General features: G+C 32.0%; 1 protein-coding gene across 1 annotated transcript in view; it reads left to right on the top strand.

The window, feature by feature from the left end:
* LOC129224643 (ras guanyl-releasing protein 3-like) overlaps positions 1-18423 on the top strand; it is a 90561-nt gene that overhangs the window by 62750 nt on the left and 9388 nt on the right. Inside the window, exons 7-14 of the mRNA XM_054859126.1 lie at positions 57-230; positions 1263-1477; positions 3468-3642; positions 5724-5834; positions 8894-8998; positions 10446-10561; positions 13204-13342; positions 17052-17088. Coding sequence (XP_054715101.1) covers positions 57-230; positions 1263-1477; positions 3468-3642; positions 5724-5834; positions 8894-8998; positions 10446-10561; positions 13204-13342; positions 17052-17088 — 1072 coding nt within the window. The remainder of the gene's footprint in view (positions 1-56; positions 231-1262; positions 1478-3467; positions 3643-5723; positions 5835-8893; positions 8999-10445; positions 10562-13203; positions 13343-17051; positions 17089-18423) is intronic.

Below are 18423 nucleotides of genomic sequence, written 5' to 3'. Positions count from 1 at the left end.
AAATATATTACAATCTAGTATTTTTTGTGACCATAATTTTGATTTTATTTATTTAGTTTGAAGACTTCAAATCTTATGCTGAAAGAGGCACACCTCAATCTCTTCCACGCTTAGAACGTTCTATCTCTCTCTTCAATTCTTTATCACAGTGGATTCAGTGGATGGTTCTTAGCAAATCCAGTCCACATCAAAGGGCAGATGTTGTTGCCAAATTCGTAAAAGTTGCTCAGGTATGAAAAAATGTGATTGGGAAATAGTTTTAAGAAAAACAATGCATTATTAGTCTGGAAAAAATTCAAAATCGAAATTTTGCTTTGTAGATTTTGGACTACAATGGATTTCATATTAGTTTGCCTATAGATATTTTTTAGCATAAAAAACAAAATGCATGTGTATCAACAATGCAGAAAACAAAAGTAAAAATTTACCTGGTAGCATTAATGAAAATTGCAATGAAAAATATGAAGGCTTTATAATCATACTAGTAGTTCAATTAACTACTTGGTACCATTTCATACTTAAACTGTATGAATTTTCTAATTCAGCATCTGAGGTAATGACAACAAAATATTAATAAAATGACCCCATATGAGTAAAATGAAAACTTTAGCATATCCCCCCTCCCCCCCCCAAAGAGAATTGTTTAAAATAAGATCCATTTTTACTTCCTTTTACAAAAAAGGTAGTATTGTATTCGCAAAAAAAATTTCACTCAAAAATAGACATTAATTTCCATTTTACTCAACCCCCAAATGAATTCCCGAGTTAATTACAACGAATTTTCTCGTGACTTCTGTATGTATGTATGTGCGTATATATGTCGCATAACTCAAGAACCTCCCCTTTTGGTTGCATTTGAATGTTTTTAAAGGGGTCTTTTGCCCCTTTTTGGAAGAAATCATTGTTAACTTCGATGAAAACTCAAGTGGTGTTATAATTTGGCGGACACTTGGCGATATATCGCCAGTCTTTTGGTCGCCAAGTTTCGTCGCTAACTTGGCGACAAATTTGGCGATTTTTTTTATTTTTTAATCTGTTTCAATGTGGCCACTGTTGGTGATATTTAGAGAGTAAACTATTGAATCACATTAAATTTGCCAGTAGTAGGGAAATGACATTAAATTGGAGTAAAAAGAAGTCATGTGATGCACACATCAGCTCATTTCCTTTTATAAAACTGCAGGGTGTTTGTTTGAATAGGAGTTTTGTTCAAAGGTTTTACATATTTCATTGATTTACTTATATATTTTTTCTTTTTGCAGAGACTTCTTCAGCAAAATAATTTTAACTCCCTCATGTCCGTGGTGGGTGGCCTAAGCCATAGTTGCCTTGCTAGACTTTCTCTCACAATGGCTTGTGTGCCTGCCGAAACCAAAAAGGCTCTTGCGGATATGAGTGAGTTACTCGCATCAGCATCCAATTTCAGTAACTATCGTAAGACGCTTCAAGAAGTTGAAGGATTTAAGATTCCTATTCTGTAAGTTTAGATTTATTTTTTGATGTTGTTGCTCTTTAGTTTTTATAAACATTCTATTTTGAAGTAATCATTCAGGCCTAGTGAGTGTTTCTTCTCAAAATTATTTGCAAAATAATTAATTATGATACATTGAGTTATGAATAAGTTATTTAATTTTATTTATTTCTTTACATATTTCTGGACTATATATATGTGTGTGTGTTTGTGTAATCTTTTTTTTTTCTTTTTTTCTTTTGGTTCATTGTTACAGAATGTTGAAAAATGGTTAAATTGCATCTCCTTGGGAGGTGCCTATGGCCGAACTAGATTTCAGCATCAGTTAATTATTCATGGCAAAGCTTGTCTAATGCATTATCCGTTATTGGCTTTGCATTTTCTCTTTTTCTTCTCTCATAGCTTTTAAAGGGAAATCTGTTTGTAATGCTATCCAGTAATTTTAAGAACCATGTAGAACTACACTTCAGAGGCTCATTAAACTTTAAAAGCATTTTAAAAGATAACAAAACTGATGGGACTTTGAAGTTTCATCAGTAGTTGTAGGATAAATTTTAGTATTTAAATTTTTTTTTTTTTTTTTTTTTGGAGTTATAGCTTTGTCAATTCTCTAACTTAGCTAAGCATTTATATTTTGAGTTAAAGTATTACATACGTAGGTCAATTATTAGTAAAATACTGTTTTCTGAATAAAAGTATAGTTATATTTCATCTGAAGCAAAAATGTTTATAATCACATTAATTGTGAGACAAAAACTTTAAAACCAATAAAAGTACATTTACTGGTCATTTTGGTCATTGGCTAGCACTGATAACATTTAGACACTTAGATGTTGACCACCTCTAAATCCTAATATGAGCGGTTAGTTTATTAATGAAAATGCATTTATTTATCAAAAACTAATATGGACATCTTATATAATTAAAAACTGAGCGTATGTATCTATGTATGTACCTATGTATCTATGTCCAAGTTTCTTCTCCCGAACGACATTAAACTGACCATGGAACCAGGTATCGATGGATTCGAAATCTTCCTGTCTTTATATTTGGCTATTTGACATAATCCTCCAATAATAATTAGAAGATATATCAATTAAAAACTATTAATTATGACACTTAGCTTTTGACAAAAAAATCCCTATTTTTCGAAGGGTTTTCTTCCATTCAAATTATTATTCAGTGCTTCATCTCAACTTTCCGCAATGCTTTTATTAAAATTTATAGCATGAAGAAAATCATTGAGACAAAAGACCTGTTGCCATTTTTTTTTCTTGAATGTGAGCAAATAAAATTCTAGGTTTTGTTTTAAAGGCTTCTCCTGTAACCGAGGGATTTAAAATGTTTACTTTTTGGTTATTTTTCCGAAATCTGCCTCAAAATTTTACTGTTTTTTTTTTTTTTTGTTCAAGCCTGATTGTTAAAAATGCTTAACTTGACATAACTTTTATTTTCGATGTAGACCGTGCAAAGCCGGGCGACGTGGCTAGTATCTCAATTAAAATGCCTGCAGAGTTACATTTAACCAGATGCAATAAAATAAAGTAGTTCATTTCATACTGGCTAATACTGGCAGTGACTTCTTGAAACTTTCTAGATGGGTTTATAAGCATTCCGTACCATCAAATCTTTAGTTCCAACTATAAAATATAACAATAATATTTCATAGGTTGTTAAATTTGTTCTAGCAATCAGATAAAAAATCTTACTTTTTATATTTTTGTGCTTCAGTGTTCAATAACTGGCTTGTGCTCAATTACTGTCAGATCACTAAATGCAATTAATATTTTCCCCTGTCATTATTTGGTAAATAAAAGGGTTAAGATTATTTAAATTCGAATGTACGCATGAAAATCATGTGTAAAAATCAGTGGAAATAGCTTTTTGAAAGTTAAAGAAAGCCTGCAGTGAGTTAATTTTCCCTCAAAAATATTTAGTGTTATCACCTCTTATTGAAGGCTTAGAATAAAAGAAAACTTTTTAAAATTTATTTCAGTGGTGTTCACATGAAAGATCTGATCTCCTTGCATGTTGCCCTTCCTGATACCTTGGAAGGGGGTCTAGTTAATTTTCGAAAGATTGCTCAATTATCCCTCATCTTTGGGGAGCTGTGGGAGTTGCAGAACTCTAATCCAAGACCAGTCAATGAAGAGCTTGTAAATACTCTTAAGGTGAGCAGATATGTTGCAAAAAATAATTTTTCATTCAGTTCTATTGTACATAATAGTCCGAAAACAGTACACCCTCCTTTTTCTCAACATAATGTTAGTTACAGTTGAAAGTTTGTTACACACAATTACTTTGAAGTCCTAAGAGTCATAAATATTGGTAAAACTCCATCTCCTAACTGCTGAACTCTGCACCATGTTCTTGCAGATGTTTTGTGGTTTTGAGGATTTAGAGATATTTTACCTCAAAGCATCTGTAATAAAGTGGCACAAAATTCAGCTGTGTTGTGACATGAATAGTGTTCTGCCATTTTTTATGACTCTTAAGACTTTAAAGTAACTGTGTATAACAAACAATAAACCGTACCTAACGTAATGTTTAAAATAAGAGGGGGGGGGGGGGGTACGCCTACTTTTGGAACACTCTGTATATATTGCACATTAAATAAAATCAAATTCTTTTAAATGTTCTGAAATGTATAGATATTTCTGAACTGTCTGAGCTGATACATAAATTTTTCACTGATCAAAAGCTCGTCAACTACTGAAATATCAAGTATGATATATACGTATTACATATAACCAATCAACACCTGTTTGTGCTGGGCTGCTATCACTAAGCCTTTAGTGGGTCACTAAAAGGAATACCAAGTTTGCTTGGGAACTAAACCCTGGGGACCACTTGGACATCTGACTTGGACCCCAAGCTCTCGAGTTTCGTAAGCTGAGATGGGCACTGTAGGCCTTAGCCCCCATGGGATGTTGTGCGATTGAGTTAAGCTTTTTAGCTGTCACTAATGTTATATGTAAAATAAACGTCTAAGATGACAATTAATTTTTAAAATACATAAGTACCTAGAAGCAAGTATACCTAGCTGAAGTACCTAGAAGTGACAAAATTATAAGTTTGGAGGTAACTGCTGCAAATAGTAGGGAAATTTCTCATTCATTTTGTGGCAAGAGATGGTAATATTAAGGAGCTGAAGATAGCATGAGTTTGGAAAACTTTGCAATGAAAACCTACCTTCGTCGAACTTGTTTTGCTCAAACCTTATAACAGTTTACTAGCATCTATTTGCTTCACACTGCTTCATATCTGATTGCATCTTTGGGGTTTTGTTAGAAGGATTGCCCTAAAATCGGAAAAATGTTCAGCCATTAAAACATTGTTCCTGAAAACATTTTTGATATTTTGCCTCATCCTCATATATATATATTATATATATATAATAGCAAATGGTTGAGTAACGCTGACGTCATCAACAATCAAACTCATGCCATGGCATGATAATTTGATATTTTTTGGTAATATTCGACGTGTAGGGAAATGCTTTATTTTGAGAGGGCTGAACTGAATCCTGTAACTTGACTATTTTACTAGTAATACTGTCATTTTAGGATAATGGAGAAACATAAAAAAGGTCAACAATGAACGCTACCTACTGGAGTTAAGGGTTAATTCACTGGAGTTAGAGTTAAAATTTCAACCATCAAAATACTACCAAACAGGCAATTGCTTCGTTCAAAAATTTTAGCAAATTTCACCCGTCATACCTTGATGGGTGATTTTCTAGTATATAAGAAGGTGCCTAAAACGCTGAAACTTTTTTGGTTTGTTTCTTGAGATGAATTTCTCTTCTGAAATTTCAATGTGCACCGTAACTTTATTTCAGAGAAGTGTCTATTTTCAATCTAAATGATGTAAATATGGTGAGGAGAAATTAAAAATGAGGAAGCAAAAGTGTTTTTTTTTTCAATTAAGGAAATACATATGACACATACAAAAATCAGAAATTGTAACTGGCCTAAGACAGCCAAAAGCTAAGGCACCTGTCAATTTGTTTGCTGGACTCTCCCCCTCCCCATAAAACTTAAACTACTTACATTCCAAGCCGGACCCCTATTTTTGGACTAGGCTGGCATAGCCTCTTGTTTACCCTGAACTGACCAATTGCTTGATATTTTTAGAAAGTAGTAAAATTATCTGAAATGGTCCTTATCTATGATACCTTTAGATGTTCCAATGGTAAACTATTTTTTTTTTTTTAATTTTATTCATTCATTTGATTCCAACCATTTTCTAGCTGTCACTGGATACGCCTTATACAGAAGATGAGTTATATGATTTATCACTATTAAAGGAACCAAGAAATTATGAGTTATCACTGGCAAAAGAGCCCAGAAATAGTCATTCTGTAAGTGGATCTCTTTTATTCATTTTTATCCGTATTTTAAGTGATCACCATCACCCAAAGCGCTAAGATTTCACAGAAGAAAATACAGTTCCTGTTTTAAATCAGAAATTGAATATCAAAAGTTAGTAAATGAATATCAAAACCACATTTTATATTTTTTCATACTTCTAAAGATTTTGAGTAGCCTAAGAAAATGATAGAAAAATAATAATAAATGCAGTCAGCTAATGACGTCAGAGGTCCATGGAATTTATGGTGTTAAAATCCAAGTTTATAAATGAGGTTTGTTTTGGAAATTTCAAATCAAATTACATATTGCATCTCACCTGTATGATGTAAGACATTTATGTAAACAAATTGTTTCAGAAAACATGCTTTTATGATCATAATGAGCAAGATTTTTTTAAAAAAATATCTGATGTACTCATGTATTTCCCTCAAATTATTTTGGATTTAATTTTTGGATTAGTTTTTTATCCCTTTCATTGGTTTTATAAAATTACAATGCTATTTTTGAAATGGTTTTAGGCTTCTATAAGTGTAGGTAGTTCAGTGTCTGTATTTTCACCTGTATCGCTGACCTAGTGATTATGTTTTCCTTCGTGATTGATGGCATTATTTCTTCACTAGTGTGCCAAATATCATCCACTGTTCCGCCTGCACTCATATTTTGCTGAAGCATAAAATTTCCACCCTATAATTTATTGAGACATAGAAAACAATTTATAAAGTGCTTTTAGAGATGTTTAATATATTGTGATGAAAATGCTACACATTTTGGATGCAATCCAAACATAACTAGTTGTCTTTGACCAAATAGTCAAGCTAATTCAACGTAGTATGGTGAGTCACACAATATTATTGAGTTCTGATACGAGAAGTGTTAATTGGACATATTACAAATAAGCAACCAAACTAAGTTAGAAAGCTTTTGTTTTATGAGTTTGCGTGAGGACAGAATTAACGTTTAGCAACAGGAGACACATGCTATGCTAAAGTTGAAGGCTCTGTAAACCACATCACTGCAACAAGATGGCTATTACAACAGTAACATTAATATGATTTTTATTATTTCCTCCATAATCATAAAAAAAACAAAAATATTATTGCTACAACCCAAATATGAAATAATAGAATACTTCCCACTTTTTGGAAAAAAAATTATTCTAACCAAATATAAGTGCAAATTAGATATTTAAATGAACGTGCCACCTTTCTTAGACCTTAAAGTGTGCATTTCATTTCAAATATACTCAATTAAAAATAATCTTAGACAGAATAATCCAAAAGTTTATAAATATGAAGATTTACATTGAGTCAAAAAATTAGAACATTTAAATTAAAGAGGAAAAAAACACTTTAAGAAAAAAAACAATATCAATACTAGAATGCGTCATTTTTTGCTGGATTCAATGCTTTAATCCTTTCTCACACGGATTCTACCATCACCTGTTTACATTAATCCATTTCTGACACTGTCTCCATACCCTCTTCAATGCAGCAACGAGCTCAATTTTGTTGGCAGGCACCAGGTCTTGAACCACTTTCTTTAGATTTGACAGTACCACAAATTCTTGATCGTATTGAGATTGGTGGAGTTGCTTGACCAGTTTAATACCGAAATTCCTCTTTCTGTTTAAAATCTATGAGTCAATTTAGAGATGTGACACAGTGTAGAATCTTGCTGAAAGATAAAATGTATCACTAAATGTGTAACTGCTGTGCCTCAGATGAAGTATCATGCAGTATTATTGATAAACAGCGGATGTCACGCATTTTTTCATTTTAAGATATATATAACTTCCCAATTCCAGCAGCCCTGATGCACTCACAAGCCAAGAAGGATGTGTCAAAGTGGAGAGAACCTCTTACACAAGATTTCTCATACGCTTTTCTTTTTTAACGTCAAACCCAAACACTTTATTTGCTCACAGATCTTTCAAAAAAAGATTCATCATTGAATATAATACTTTTCCAACCTTGTTGCCCTTGTATGAGCTTCTCTTTGCTCTAGGAGAATCATGCACGTTTCTGCTTCATGTTTATCTTTGGTCTTACTTCATAGGTACTACAGTTTATGCTACCCTCCAAGTGTAGTTGTCGTGGATAAGATAACTATACATTCTATCCAACATTTATGGACATAAGAAGCATTTTTCAGCGATTATTTTGGACAATTTCTTTTTTTTTGGGTTCATCTCTGCCAGGTGTTACAATTTTTCTACCTCGTTTGCTTCGGTTACTTTTTAGTTGGTCAGTCCTTCTATATTCCTTTAAAATCTTACATACAATAGATTGTAAAGCTTTCATTTGAATTGAATTGGATATTTTTTTTTCTAACTTTAAGAAATGATGCAATATGTAGCATTGTTTTTTTTCCCTATATAACACCTTGACGACTCATTTTGAGCAATAAAAGGCTTTTAAAAGAGCATACAATTATCCTGGCACCAAGCTCCATTCTTGTGACAACTATTGGTTAACAGTTATGCAAATATTTTTTCTACTTTTTAAATTCACTTTGAATGAATAGATTATTCTATTTTTTTGACCCATATAAAAACTCTATTTTTCCAATATGTTAATGATCCAAAAATTGTTAAAGTAATATCTGAAGAGTTGTTTAAATTGATTTACCCATTCATGAATAACGAACTTTAATTTTTTTAATTTGCATGCGTTCATTTTTCCTGGCTCAGGGACAAGTTTTGTTCAAACAATCCTGTTGTTCTATTTTGAATTTGGGTTGTATGGTATCAAAGAACTGACACCCTGACCCACCCCCTAGAGTTTTGCTTGGAGTTATTCTTTGTATCCCCCAAACTTGTGCATTCATTACAATTAATTGACCTGGTCGGATTAACAATGAAAGTTACATATAAAATACAAGTTTTCATAGTTAGTTTGGGTGATGCAAGTCACAATGAAACCTGTTTCCACGCAATGGTAACTGTCTACCAATTACCACATCCATAGATATACTGAAGTACAAGCAACTTTGATTTTGAAACAACATTAGTACTATTTGTATGGTTGTAATTATCTTTTTTTTTCTCCAGCCACAGTCATCACCAACTCGCCTTTCATCATTTTCAGAGTGGGGTCCTTGTGGACCAAATGCCGATGAAGGTACTTTTCAGAGGTTTCTGCGATCAATTTCTGAAGTGAGCATGGTTTTGCATTTTATGCTTTTCTTAAAAGAATCAGTCCCTTAACAAAAGTGCTGTTGTTGATAATCAACCCAGTTTATTCTAAGTTTTCCTTGAATTGTTTACTGTATTTCTTTACAGCCATATGGCTTTAAAGAAGGGAACATAGCTTACAAGGGAACATAGCTAGATAATATAGGCGCACACGTGCATGCTGTGCAGGGATATATTTGCTGCTTTGCAGATACATTTGTTGTAGATGGTGCTTCGCCTGATAATTTTGAATTAATTTTATTATCTTTACTAATAATAAAGCCCAAAGTTTGGCAGGATATCTGTCCAGATCTCTGTCGGGATGCCTCTCTGTGACGCGCGTAGCGCCTAAACCGCTCGGCGGATTTTCACGAAATTTGGCGCAGATTTAGTTTGTAGCATGGGGTGTGTGCACTTCGAAGTGACTAAATTATCACAACGTGGACGAGTAAATTACCAAATAATCATAATGTGGAACCGTAACATGGGCGAGCAAGTTAACATGGCTAATTGGGGAGAAATTCATCTTCCATTATTTGTAAATATACAGGCAAACCAAATGACCTTTTAATTTTCTACTATGGGCAAAGCCGTGGGGGTACCGCAAGTTAAACAATAAAAAGGTAGATAAATTAAATGAAAAAGTTCACATTTTTCTTTTATGGATACATGATTGAAAGCATTCTTACTAAAAATTTTATCCGCTGACTGCATATTGATTTTCATACCTGCAGATAGTTTTGAGTGATCCATAGAAGGGAAAAAGAAAAATGGAAATCATAAAACTCTTAACCGGGAGGGGGGGGGGATATGTAGCAGCAGTATATAAACAGTGTGAACTTTTTTTATCAAAGCTTTAAATGTTTTATAGAGAAGTTTGATAACTGAAGTGTTTTTAAGTTGATAAGTACAGTAAAACCCCTCTAATGTGGACACTAACGGGACAAATTTTTTTGTCCACAATAGAGGGGTGTCCGCAGGTAAGGGGTTTAATAATGTTATTTGCATTGGAATAGGGGAATTGAAAATTGTCCGCATAAGAGGGGTGGGTGCACTTGAGGGGTGTCCGTTAGGAGGGGTTTTACTGTATTTGTTTTATTTATCGGTGAAAATCATGTACAAACAATTCGCAAAAGTTGTTTTTTCCTTCTAGTTTTTTTATACAAAACTTGGATTCAAATTTAGTGGACGACCAGATTTTAGCAAGCATTTCTCTATGTCTCAAGCTTCTTGCTAAATATGCAACCTACTGTAATAATAATTATTTCTTATACTCTATTCTTCAATAGTCATTAGTTCAAAGTTTTCCTCTTTTTACATTTTGGTTGTTTTCAGAATTTCATCCTTTTTTTTTTTTTTTTTTTTTTTTGTTAAATCAAATAAATTCTTGCATTAAATTTTAAGTAAATGACTTAAAATGTTTCTATAGGTACTCTTGAAAACTTATGACCGTGACAAAGATGGTTTCCTCTCATCAGAAGAATTTGAATCAATGGCATCAAATTTTCCTCATATTGATTCTTTTAGTACATTGGATTTGGATGGGTATGTATTAATACATTACAGTAAATAGTGTCTGCTTGATTGATGTGTAGTGATGGATGTTAATCATACAGTAGAACTTCTTTGATTCAAACTAATTGGGACGGGGGGGTTGGGGTTTGGACAATCAAACCTTTTAGGTTACAGAACATATTACAGTAGAATACCTTTATAATGTCAACCTATATATCTCAATTCTCTATAAACCGCACAACTTTTCAGGCAGTGGACGGCCTAGCACAGATAGGGCCTCGCAAAATTCTCAGAAGTTTGAAGAAATTTCCATGTTTTCAATTGAAGCTCTTATTAAATACAACAGACACAAAAGTAATCAAAATAATGTGTGCACAGAGCCAGCCTTAGCAAATGCGGGGCCCAATTCTGTCGGGGCCTGGATTAAAAATATTCAATAGCTACAATTTATTGATCAGCCAACTCTATTCCCCCAGCCCCCGTCCTATTTCTTTTCTTTTTTCTATTGTTTCCTACGTTCGTCTAAAAATAAGAAAATATTCAAAATGCTGCTCTTCCAAACTCCCCCCTCCATACACACACACACACACCGAAAGCATTATGGAGCATCTGAAATTTCGTTTCCAGGTCTTTAATTTCATGATATTTCCAGCTTAAAGCCCCCAAATACTCAACAACATCGAAAATCGCTTAAAATTGTTTTTTTGTAGCTTGAATTTCAAAAATTACCGAGGCTAATATTACAAAATATGGCCTTACAATCACATTTTGAAGGCTTGAATTTCAGAAAATATTCGGGCAAGGGTCCCCATGACGCCTTTCTTTTATATCATAAGCAATTGGGTTTTTTAAACTACATTAACAAAAAGTTTAAGTGGACTGGCTCCTAAATATAAAATATTGCTAAAGTTTTTAGGACCGTAATTTTCAAAATTTTTCGAGGGAAGAGCTCCCTTCCTTGTCTCAAATTCTGTTTTTGAAACTTCAATTTCAAGAATTTGCAGCGGATTGATTTTGACCTATTTTTTTAAAAAAATTAATTGATCTGGGACAGTCTCTGACCCTAAAGTCAATAAATATGGTCTATAATTGCATTTTTAAGGCTTCAATTTCTAGAAAGTTCCACCGAGATCTCTGTACCTCTTTTCCCCTAGCATCAGCAAAGAAAGCTTAAAACGGCGTTTTTAAACTACAAATTTTTCATGTCATAAAATGTTAGTAAAGCTATTCAAGAATATATTGCAGAAAGTTCCGTGGGAAATTCCAATTAGTTCTGATGCTATGAGCACTTAAAATAACTGTGGAGATTCAAAAATGTTCACAGCATTTTTCTCAAATGCCTTTTTTTCCAAACAACCTTTTTTCAACTGGTGGGCATTCTAACTCAAAGAGTTATTGACCAATTGTGTGAATATTCTTTTATACAATTAGACTCTATATGAACCTAACTCTGGGATGATATTATTAATATATTTTTTTATGCTAGAAATGTGAAAAAAAAAAAAAAAGAAAATGGTAGAAAAACAACATTGTAATCAAACTCTTCAAAAACGTGCAATTTTCAACTTTTTTGATTACAATTAGGTTTATATTCATTAGGTTTCAAACCGAAAATTAGTGTTGAGTCATACATCCTGAGAAAAAATTATGTCGGTCCTTTTTTAAAAAATTTGTAGAGTAGAGGAGGATTTGAAAATTAAATATTTGTTGATGTCAATATGTTATCACTTCCAAGGATATTGTACTTTAAATTCATGCAAATGCAGATGAAAAAATGACAGATGTCAAGAATTTGAAGAATCACCTTCAACCTCAATGGCCTTTGATGTGCAGAAAAACTTTAACCTTTTTTATAAGTCAGAAATGCAAATGTCGATTTTTCGGATGTTTTAGAAGATATAATCAGACAATAAAGCAGTTAAAAGTAAATCAACCAGAAATAATAATAGTAATAAAAATGTACAAGTGTGTATGAATTTTTGTGAATTTTTCACGAACTCGTTTTTTACGAGCACTCTGTTATAAGGAGCAAATATCGCAGTCCCTTCGCACTCCTTATTAACAAGTTTGACTGTATGTTTCGAAATTGTGTAGACAATTTTAAACCATGTTTATTAATATCAATTCAAATTTTATTGATTTGTTAATGTTAATGTGGTGCAAAGTCTGACAGATCCCCCAGGCACCTAATAAAAATAACCTTGGTGATTAGTTTTTCAAAACAAAAATCTTCCAGAAGCAGCCTTGTTACTCGAAATTTGCCTATGAACTCAGAGAAATAATTTGTCTGGTACCTGAAGTTTATTTCTAGTTCCTAAGAATTTTCAGTTTTTGTCGTTCTTAGTTCTACAAAAGTGTATTCCTGTTTAGTTTTGGCGCAAAGAAAACCTCTATACCAATTTTAATTACATTATTTCATTAAGAATAGAAAGAAAGAAATTTAGATGTTCTAAATTTTATCAGTCCTAGGCCAGAACCTAGTTCATCAATTTCTAAGCACAGTCCTGTTCAAGCATATTTAAATTTTAAATATTTAAGATTATCATGTCTTTATTTGAAAATAAATAAGAATCTGTCATAGGTTTATGCAATATTCTAATAGAATTTTTGAAAGTAACATCGTTTTGAAACAATGTTTTGATATGCATAGTTACACTGATGATTTATTTCAGTGATGGCATCATCAACCAAAGTGATTTGATATCCTACCTCTCATCTTCAAAATCAAAAGCTTTAAGAGTCATCTTCCAACACGATTTCAATGAAACCACCTATTTCAAACCTACATTTTGTGCACACTGTGCAGGCCTGGTGAGTGTTTAATTTATTAAATTATTTTAATTGGTGGTGAAACCACTAGCATTAGTGGCTATTATAATAATAACATACAATATAACCTTATTTATTCATTTGCATTTTACTGTTCGATATTCATTATGTTTGTTGAAAAAAAATTCAAATGAATATTTTTTCTTCTGTGCGCATGTTTTTTATTTATTCTTTGAGATCACTTATTTAAGAGATCATAATTCTTTAGTATGCTGACAGCGTAAATTATCTTACTGTTAATTTGGAAAATCACTTTCTTGAAGACTGCACTTTTTATATTCTGAAAGATATACCTTTTATATACTATAGATTTTTTTGATAATCTTAAGTTAATATACTTTGTTTTAAAAACTCTTATATGCATTAGAAATACAAGATTTTAATTATCTCGTAGGAGGAGGGGGTTTCATTTTTGAGATTAGAATATTTGTTGATTGCCTTGGTTCTGAATTAATTTGGAAAAAATTTTGTTTTCATTTTCTTGTAGCCTGGTTGAATTCATTTTCAAAAACGCACTAATGTCTACACAATCAACTAAACAAAAAATTTGCAAATCCAACATTCCCTGCAAATATTCTGTTGTCTGTTTTCTAAAATTTTTGCGGTTAGATAGTCTTTAATTAATTTTAAAAGACTGCTATGAAATAATGTGTCAGTACTTCAATGATACATTCTGATAATTTTCAATTTATTTAATGTTTTTTGAGTGAAGGTTCAATTAAAATGAGGAAAAAATGGCAGTTTTTGAGAATTGTTTGGGGAAATTTTTAAGAATTTTTGCCCTGCATGTAAATAAGTTCAATCCCACAATTTTGAACCTTATTCTTTTACAAATCTCTTGACTTGTATGCAAGTGTATATGCACTTGCTCTGTCATAATAATGCATTTACCTATAATCAGGTATGGATTTGTTGTTTTTTGATACAATTTGCCTTGAATTCATACCCTTTGCCCCACCAGAAAACTTGAAATGACTGGCCCATATGTATGGTAGTTTATTTTCAGTTGGGTTATGCTAAGAAGATATTTACAACATCACTGATATGATATGGTTTTTCGAAATAAATGCAAAAGTTACAACATGGCAGCAATTCCATTGTATAAGTTGCAACTTCTTGTTAGTCTGACATTTGTGTTCTGCTACAATGTTAAGGCTTTAATTTTTTTAATGATTTTGAATGTATTCCACAAGTTTGAAACTAATACAGGGTTTATACACTCCTTCAAAACTCCTCCAATACTCCTTCAATTAGGAAATTTTTTTGAAGAGCCGTTCAAACTTCTTCATTTTGGTTTTAATTCGTTCAAAACCCCTTCTCTTTTAGTTCAAGACTACATAATCTTCCTCTATGACAGTAACTTAAAGTCCTTCGATGGACAAATTAACTTGGTCACAAGGGCGAAGATATGAGGGCAATTTTCATGTAGTAATTTCGTATATTTATTTTTTTCATAAAGATGTGATCATAGAAGCCATAAAAGTTGAAGGTGAAAATATTATTAAATGACTAAGACATTTCATAAGAGAAGTAAAACATGCTTAAATAGTGCTTGACTGTTTTTTCAAGTTTTATGACTATGGCTTTTCCCTTCACCACACTCAACTCTCAGCAGCAAAAATCAGTTTGTCTAATTATTATTTGAATACTAGAAAGTCGCCCGTCATGGTTTGACGGGTGAAAATTGCTTTTACATTTGAACGAAGCAATTGCCTGTTTGGTGATATTTTTTACAGTTGAAATTTTAACCCTAACTACAGTGGATTAACCCTAAACTCCAGTAGATAGCGTTCGCCGTTGACCACTTTTTGTTTCTTCATTCTCCTAAAATCAGTCTTACCAGTAAAACAGTTAAGTTACCGAATCCAGTTCAGCCTTGTCAAAATAAAACCTCTCCCTACATGTCAAACATTACCAAAAATTATTATTAAATTATCATGCTGTGGCGAGAGTTTAATTGTTGATGACATCAGCGTTACTCGATCATTCGTTATTATATATATATGAGGATTTAAAAATACATAAGTAGATATATGATATTAAGTAATTGTGTTAAAAAACAATTGTTCAGTAAGTTGCCCCAAAGCAGAATACTTGACGATGTTCTGCCACGTAAAATCATTTGACCAAAATTGTTCTGCAAGTACTTCAAGCATTGTATACACGAGCAACCAGCATGACCTTTTCCACAAATCGGGAGCCTTAAATCAAAATCGTTTCATACAGGAGGGTTTTTTTTTTTTTTTTTTCAGTTTTTAAAACTTTACTGTTGTTATGCATTTCTGTGGAACATAAACCCATTGGATTGAGATTCACCAAAAATATTTTATATGCTTTTTAAAATGCATAGAAAGGGCAAATATACAAAATTTTATAAAATCTGAACCTAGGTGTCAAACCACGATTTTTTGGTAAATTTTGCATGGCATGAAGGAGCTATTAAAATAATGTTAATAAATAAATAAATTACTAAAATAATAAATAAAATGAGTCTAGTTAAGGTAGCAAAAATAAATCCCTTCAAAACTTTCTAAATAATTGAAATATTTTCAAGATGCAAAAAGATTGAAATGTCAAACCAGACACGCAATTTTCGCGGATGGACGTGTTTCGATGTTGGCATGTTTTCAAAATATATGTTTATGGAGCAAATTGCAGTGGTGAAGATCGATTGGGAAAAAAAGAAAAGGTAAACCAAAGAAATGCTAGAAAAATGAGATTTTCAGATTTAAAATATGAAATTTCTGCCGAAACTGCAGATTTTCTGCAAATATCTTCCAACTCATGATAGAATTTTACACAAATTCTGTAGATTTCTTTTAAATTAGAAGAAAATCTTAAGTTTTCTCTAGCATTTGAACAGAATTGTTCTGCAGCTCAGGCATCTGTTCTGCGATGTATGCCGCAGATTTAGTAGTATCCTGCTTTGGGAGTAAGTTGCAGTTATGATATCGTAAAAAGGGTCATCCATGTCATGTCTTGAGAGGGAGACGGGTTCATGAAATTGTGACAAGGGGAAGAGAGAGGGTGATAAAAAATAACATTACACAGTTATAACAATACGTTTATAAAAAATATGTTATGTGACAAGAGCAGGATTGAGGTGAAGTGACACTTTGTGACAAAGGGGGACGGGGTCAAATATGTTGAAAAAAACTGCGACATTATTTAAGGACAGCCCATTACTACTCCTTCAAAATCATTTTCCTCCTTCAAAACTCCTTCATTTCATTCCTGAAATTAATTACGAACCCTGTAATAAAATTACGTATTTTTAAAAGTTTCTGAATGCTTTCTGATTATAATTTGCATTTCCCACCTCTACTTATCAAACAGTTTCTCGACTTATGTATGTTGGTTACTATTTCTAGCCTAATTTAATGCTGATGAAATAGAAAGCATCTATTTAATCATTTTTAGATTAATTTATGCATTTATTAATGACAATCTTAAGAAAAATAAAATTTGTGTGTTGCTTATTTTTTTAAAATTGATAATTTGTGCCAATTTTTTTCGAAGTAGTTGTGGAAAAAATGAATAATTGGGAACTTCTGACAAAATCAATCATTTTATTACATTAGTTCTAATATTGAAGTTGTGTTAAGTATTTTAGTTTACACATAACATATTTTTTTTTATATATAAATGCTTAAATAGCTAACAAATACATATTAATTTAATTTCTTTTCAGCTTTGGGGATTGATAAAACAAGGGTACAAATGTAGAGGTAAGTTTTGAAACAACATGTTCTTTTTATGGTGTTGGAGTAGCCCAGTGGTTTTCAAGCTGTGTTCGGTGGAATCTTGGGGTTATCTCTGTCACATCTCTGGAGGCTCAGTGACAGAATAAATACAAAATGTGGCTGCAGACAACAATAGAGCTAAATTTGACTCCTTTCAAGAAAAAAAATCAAGTACACTCTTGTCACAAAATATAATAGGAGGATAAATGACATCTGGAGCGCAAGTTATGCTGTTTTTCATTAAAGGTGGTTCAAGAGTTAATGTCTGGGATGGGCATAGAATAAGTTCTAGAAGTTTATGAGTATAAATTAATTTATTTCATCCATAATTTCAAGAAGTTGGGTATGAAATGTCTAAAGTTTTTGATATAAATTGAGGTTTTAAATGCTTTACGAATGATATTTGTGTACAAAATCGGGAAAACCTTTTATATGTATTTCCTAGGGTCAGATGACCTTTTCGTTATAACTAAATTGAAGCAAATTAACTTGTTAAATGAAGATTCAGAAAGGATACTAATTTCTCTGTTGTTTCAAAGGTTAGCTTTTTTTTGGGCTCAAGTTTGGTATTAAGGTCATTAAAATAAAAAAAATGAAGTATGAGAATAAGAAGTCCTTCCCTTCAGTTTGCAAGCATAAAAAGTTTGGTTCGAATAAAAGTATTTCTAATATAGTTATTAGGAGTGTTAGGTTATCCTTATCTTCCATTTTTTGTATCTTTCAGTGCATATAGAAATAGTCAATTTATTGTTAGCTGATATTTGTTCTGTGCCATATTTTAAAGGGATCTTAAACTTTCTTTCATGGGTTTGAAAAACTTTACAAACAAGTAATTTAAGCATGTTCTTACTTTATTGAAATTTCAAAAAAAAAAAAAAAAAAAAAGCTTTCCATTCCTGGTACTTTCCCTTTAAAATCACCAATGCTTTACCCTAATAGTATGTTAAAATTTTTCTAAAAAAATGCAATACTTTTCTGTAATTGTCTTTACAAAAACTTGTTTTAACATATTGAACTACATATCCAGGGATATTTTTATAAGGGTAGAATGGGGTTCCTTTCAAAAACTTTGCTGTTTAAGGGTGTCGTAAGTTGACAAAATTTGAAGACCACTGGTATAACCTGACGAAATTTCACATCAAATATATTATGTGTGCTATCCTCATTTGATGAAACTTGTAAAGACTGTGCTGATGTTTCCATTTTAATCAACTTCTCATGGAAAGAGGCTTTTCAGTGAACAAGAGAATTTTTAATGAATGGCACGCCAATCATGAGTTGGGAATATTGCTAATCTTAGAGTAACAAAAGACTTGGTAA

The sequence above is a fragment of the Uloborus diversus genome, chromosome 6 (assembly GCF_026930045.1).
Source record: "Uloborus diversus isolate 005 chromosome 6, Udiv.v.3.1, whole genome shotgun sequence".
Lineage (NCBI taxonomy): Eukaryota > Metazoa > Arthropoda > Arachnida > Araneae > Uloboridae > Uloborus > Uloborus diversus.
Note: the sequence above shows the minus strand (reverse complement) of the source record. Positions and strands in the feature narration are given on the sequence as shown.